This window comes from Phoenix dactylifera, unplaced genomic scaffold (genome assembly GCF_009389715.1).
Source record: "Phoenix dactylifera cultivar Barhee BC4 unplaced genomic scaffold, palm_55x_up_171113_PBpolish2nd_filt_p 000117F, whole genome shotgun sequence".
Taxonomy (NCBI): domain Eukaryota; kingdom Viridiplantae; phylum Streptophyta; class Magnoliopsida; order Arecales; family Arecaceae; genus Phoenix; species Phoenix dactylifera.
In genome coordinates, this window is record NW_024067686.1 from 369855 (window position 1) to 375854 (window position 6000).

At 38.3% G+C, this 6000-nt stretch overlaps 1 protein-coding gene across 2 annotated transcripts; it reads left to right on the plus strand.

Annotated features, from left to right (window-relative positions):
- Positions 1-2557: 2557 nt before the first annotated feature.
- Positions 2558-3911, plus strand: LOC103720089. Of its 2 annotated transcripts, none has more exons than XM_039116632.1 (2): positions 2558-2750; positions 2856-3911. In XM_039116632.1, the coding sequence occupies exon 2, from the start codon at positions 2866-2868 to the stop codon at positions 3448-3450; it is 585 nt and encodes a 194-aa protein (XP_038972560.1). In that variant the 5' UTR covers positions 2558-2750; positions 2856-2865; the 3' UTR covers positions 3451-3911. The 2 variants fall into 2 exon arrangements, with proteins under 2 accessions (XP_038972560.1, XP_038972558.1); XM_039116630.1 differs by having other exon boundaries at positions 2564-2654; positions 2741-3911.
- Positions 3912-6000: the final 2089 nt, after the last annotated feature.

A 6000-nucleotide genomic window follows, 5' to 3' on the forward strand; every position in this document is an offset into this window, starting at 1 on the left:
TTTGATGACCATCCATCTTCTGACGGCAGTCTTTTAGCACTGCATTGGACTCTACGGTGCAATAGCATAGTGTAGAGGATCTCGGGTCGGCTAGAATGCAAATTCTTTGTGGTGAAAATGGGAGGCTGGCATTTGTGTGGAAATAGTCATGGCAAAACAAGTAGCTTCACACTACAAATTGGAGTGATGGAGATCCTAATGTTTGATTTCAGCAAGTTGGGATCAAAACTAAATGCCTTCAAAGCCCTTATGTGGGACTAATAGTAACCCAGGGATGGACTAATGCCGGGGGCTAACATTTTGATCAAAACATGGTGATCAAAACCTCATCAAATTAGACCAATTATGCATCAGGTTGGTTCCGATTAATAAATTAGACATTTCCAACTGTTCTTGGCAAGGTTTCTTGGTGCTAGTTCAATCAGCTTTTTCTTTCTCACCAAGGTTTCTTGGTGCTAGTTCACTAGCAAATTTAATTTTAGAACTTAAATTAAGTTGGGTTTAGATTTGAACCTCACAGAGCCACTTGCACACGGATGCTTGACTTTTGGTAGTGGAAGTTTCAATACTGATGCAGTACTATATGATCTTACCCGGGAACTTGATAAGGGCCTCACTAATGAGCACCAAGCTCCTTTCTTAGTCATGATCCCCCTACAAATATAATACTGGTGGATTCAATAATTGTTTCCATTGATCCAAATTGGCAACTAAACTAATTTTGTCAAAGGTACAGCTATGGCAACTGTGTCAGCAAAACCATCTTAACAAGATACACCATCCCCGGCAGGAAAAAACAGATTCCATCGCTCGATGATCAAATTTATTACACACTGAGAAGAAGTTAAATGAGTAAAAGCTCAAGATGCTTTCTTTGTATTACAGTCTTTTAGAGACAGAATTTTTATATTACACATACTATTATGGTGTTATAAGAATGGTGCTGGCCTTTAAAAAAAAGCTACAAGAACCTTTGGTTGAAGAAAGTTAAAAGACTCTAGAGTGGAGATGGGAATGACTCTTATTTCTGCCCTTTGGTTGGGGAAGTCCTATTTCCACTTAGAGACAGAAAGAATGGGAATGCCGCAGTCTCCCAAAATTCAATTTCTACTTTCTCTTAGTATTCATACCCTATTCCAACTCTGAACTAAATGCATCGGAAGATCACAAACCAAACCATCTTAGAGTCATCACGTTAAGCTAAATGGAATCACTTTAACACTGCAACCCAGAAAAGATTCTTGCAACTACCAAGATCAGCTAAGATTAACTTCCATTTGGATAAGATAAAATCTCAAACTCAAAGAACAAATAAATAAATAAAATCGTGGGACAAGCGAGGGACAAGTTTTGCACTGTCAGAAGCCTTAAAATTAAAAGCCCTGTTTGATAATTCGACCGTGTTCATGAGCTAAGCAACGAATAAAATTTAGATGGCTATAAGCTTTACAGCCTTTTTCTTTTAAAAAATCTTCCCTCCTAACTTGCTTTACGCCTAAGAGTTCAAAGCATATGCCATGCATGTGAGGGTGACAGCAAAAAAGCTCGTAAAGCCTTTTTTTTAGCTTGCTTTACAAGAGGCGGTTTCGTAAAAGAACTCCTGTTTGTAGAAACCATTCAAATACTAAATAAATAAGGGTTAAAGAGATTGGCAGTGGCTACTGTGATCCTCCATTGAAAAGCATCTAGTGCTCCCAACTTTTGGTTAGAACTTGGGTTAATTTCTGTGGATACTTCAGTCTTTGAACACAAAAGGAATGACCCGGGACCAACACTCATGCAGTCAAATAATTCAAAAGAGAGAGCCTAACACAGCGGTCCCGTGAGGAATCGAGCGAAAGCAAAACTTTAGAATTCGTATAGTTTACGAAAAGAAAAAAATAAAAAAAATATAGTTAATAAAAAAAGGAGAAATGCCTCATATTTTATTAAAATTTTTAAAAAATAAAAATAAAAAAATAGCTCTTATGGAAATAAAATTTTTACATTTTATAAAAAAAATTATGTGGAATCTGAAAAAATTCAAGTTTTATGGGCTAAAAATTAGAATATTTTTTTAAGAAAATACTTTTAAGCTTTTAGATATAATGGAGTACGATTTTTCATTTTATCAAGAGTATTTTACATAATTTTTTTAGAAAAGTAAATGCTCAACCAAACATGGACGATTACGCAATATGCCCTTTTTCTTATGATCAACCAAGTATATATAAATTATTTTTCTAAGCATCATATATTCAAGCATCAATTTTTTAAAAAAAATATTGAAGTAAATAAAAAAAAAGTTCCACCAACCAAATCAAACAAGCCCTTCGAAGATGAGTCCGGGAAGACTTCAACCCCCTCCCAGGCCAGGCTCTAACCCATCAAATGTTGCCAAGTGGGCACCAGAACTGCTTTACCCGCTTGGTTTCTTTCCCGTGTCGTCCTTGTGCTTCGTCCGTCCTATTCCTGCTTTCTTTTAGCCCTTTTAACTTTACCACGTTTGCTTGGTTCCCACTCCAAGCATTTGAGAGCTTTCCGGCCGCTTTAAGCCTAATCGCCATTCACATGAGCAGAAGCTGCACACCACCTTCCTCTCCGCCTCTATAAATACCTATCGATCCCCACAGGACAAACTCCATGCCGAAACAACCACCTCTTGCAGTCTGTATATCAACCTATCATCCCTCCTGCTCCTTGCACGCCAAGACCACTAATCTCTCTTCCTATTTCAGCAACTCAGCAGGACTATCCTTATAGCCTCTTCGGTACCTGAAACTCTGCCAACTTTCTTCATCTCTCTCTTCCTATCGACATTTCAAGCCTCGACACTTCCAACTTATCTGAACTTTTGTCATCTTCTCTAACCTCAGTTCTGCAAAGATGAAGAGCAAGGCTTCCACCTTCCTCAAGCAGGTATTCTCTGCTATTGTCAGCATGGTGAAGGCCAAGTCTATGGCCGTGAAGAGCAAAGCTAGTGCTATGAAGAGCCGGCTCCTCATTTTTGGACTCCTTCGGCACAGGAGGCTGCTGATGAGTGCAATCAACCACAAGATCCATGCACTGATGGGCCAAGAGAAAGAAGGAGGAAGTCCCACCAACACTGAGGACCGCAGCAAGGCGATAGTGCTTTATAATGCAGGTAAAAACGAGGATCCGCCAAGCACCATGTATACTGAGGCAGTCAGCTGCGAAGATGGCTATGATGATGATGATGATGATGATGATTATCCAGACCTTACGCACTCACTATTTGATGATGAGGATGAGGATGATGGACTTGGTGACGCTACTGGATCGGTGATCGATCTGGTTAGGAACTCCAAGGAGGATGGCTCAGAATTCAGGCTCGAGGACGAGATCGACCATGTGGCTGATGTGTTCATAAGGAGGTTCCGTAGGCAGATGAGGATGCAGAAGCTGGAGTCCTTCAAGAGGTATCAAGAGATGTTGGAAAGGAGTGTGTAGGAGGATTAATTCAATGAGGATGAAAGAAAAGCTCCTTTGGGTTTTGCAAGTGAGCTTTAGAGATGAGCCTGACCCAGAGAGGAACAAAGAAAGGAATTGTAGGTATCATCATCTGGCGTAGTGGTTGATCTCTAGGATCTCTCAGCTTTTAATTACTCGATTGGAGCTATGTTTTATTAGTTGTAGAAAAAAGGCATGTATCCATTTGTGTAATTATGAAATAACAAAAGGCCATGCAACATTTATTTTGGAGGAAGGCATAGTCCTTAAAGCTGTTTTATCCCTGGAATTGTAGACATGGAAAGCATGCATGTTTCATCCCCACAAGTTACGGAGTACGATCTGATGTATCTATATGGATACTGATTCTCCTGAACTCCCAGTGATGAGTAAAGTGTGTTGCAATATTGTAACCTGTATGCCATGGAAATAAATATAATTTCTGAGACAGGATCTGAAAATATTCTTTATTTATGATTACTGACAGCAGATTTGATTATGGTGCATTTTAAATTACGTGAAAGCAATGAAAAATTTAATTTCTTTGGTCAAAAATCTTAGCAACAGACATATCCACGAGTCCATAGCTTAACACCCAAGGAACTGCGTGCAAGGTGCATTCCTTGTGCCGTTTCTTTTGACCATAACAATGCCCAGCTTTTACGGACATCAATAAGTGAAGCAGAAAATGAGTAAGGACAAGAGGGGGAAAAAAAAGGACAAGAGGAAGTAGCTAAGCTTGAAGTGGCTATCGACCAAGTGCTGGTCTCCTCATATGGGACCACCTCATTTGAAATTATTAAAAAAAAAAAAAAAAAAAGAGGCAGTTTGAAACCGCCGTATAACAGTGATAAAAAATAGAAAAAAAGAGAAAAAAAATGCTATTTTATCAAATAAACTTATGGTTGATTTTATTTAGATTTGACTAAGATTTTAATAAATTGTTTCCGGCATTGAGAGCAATAGGTTGAATGATTTGAATTTTTAAAAAATATTTTTTATTAATTATCATGGATTATCATAATCCAGAAACTTATTGATAGCACTTAGATTCTTCTACAAGAATTAAAAATCTTGCCTGGAACCAAAAACCATGACATCAACATTATGTTTTTCTACCAGAAAAACATGCGATCTAACCTCAAACCGAAGTGGTATTAGACAAGTAGCATGTGGTGTGATCTTTCACAAGATGTTTTAGTAGGCTGGGCGGTCTAAACAACCTCTTCAGAGAGCTAAACATCTAGATCCTCTTGCGAACTTTGGCTGTTGTTTAAGATGAAAAAACAAAGACAACAGCATTGCTTCATCTCGCAAGAGGGTGTCTAACCACCCCACATCCTTCATCAAGAATGAAGTTGCTACTTCTGAAATGTGTGCTAGAGAAGAATGGCTTCAAATCATACAATTCATATTCCTGCGCCTGTCCAGAACAAAACTCAACATAGAAGATAGAAGTTATAACCTTTTAATCAGCTTGCAAGAGACAAATAATATAGAAGGGGTGGTTGTTTCATTCCTCTTAACCTTGCTCTACAACTCCTCGACCTTTACCTCAACATGTGTTCAACGACTGGTCATTCGTAATACGATTTCTTCAAAATGCAATGCATCCTTCACAAAAACACGTAGAAGATGCAAAAGCAATTCATTGTAATCTTTCTTGAACGTCATGTACTTCCTGAAACTCTGCAGCAACCATAGAAATATACCAATTGTACCTTAAATGATGATCTTTGTTCTAAGACCAGCATCAATATTAACAGCTTAGTCAATCCTGTGCTAGAAGAGGCTCATTAGACTTGTTAGGGAGAAATTAAACAAAGAACTTAAAACAGTAGAATGATATTTGGAATTTAGTTGAATGGATGAGCCAGTTGGTTTCCATCAGTTCCAAGTCATTAAGAAAACTTAGTTATGGCTGAAGGGCTAGAATTTCAGGATGCATAGCGGCTCACAATAAACTCAACATTCTTGTCGAGAAGGCAAATCATTCCAGCATATCAGAGCAGCATGACTACCAGGAAATCAATAACCCACATCCATGCATGCAATGATCCTTTGACAATCATGAAACCTTTTACATCAAGAAAAAGACAACTAGGACAACCTTGGGCAATTGTAGACATAGAAAAGGTGGCATAAGTTCTTTAAAACCGTGGGGATATTAAACCGTAGTTAACTAATTTATTAACAAATAAAAAAAAACCATAGAATAAGAGGCTATCATTTGCCTATGGTCGCCGCAATAAGTGGGGTGCTTACTAACCAAAAAAAATATTAGGGTGCTTCAAAACCAGCAAATTTACTCCTATTGAAGAATTAAGCTGAAACAACCCATCGAACTATGAAACCTGAAAAAGGAGACCAATTGAGATAAAACAGCATGAAAATGATGAGCTGACCTAACAATTGAGACCAATACCAAATAGGATAGTACAAAGTGTACCGTACTATACCAATTTGGTAACGGTGTACCATACCGAGGGCATATTGACAACGTCCGGCCCTCGCACTTACACAATGATGGAGTGGCATTGGTATAGAGCT

Coding starts and splice junctions, on each gene's coding strand:
- LOC103720089 (XM_039116632.1), top strand. CDS start 2,866: ATGAAGAGCAAGGCTTCCACCTTCCTCAAGCAGGTATTCTCTGCTATT.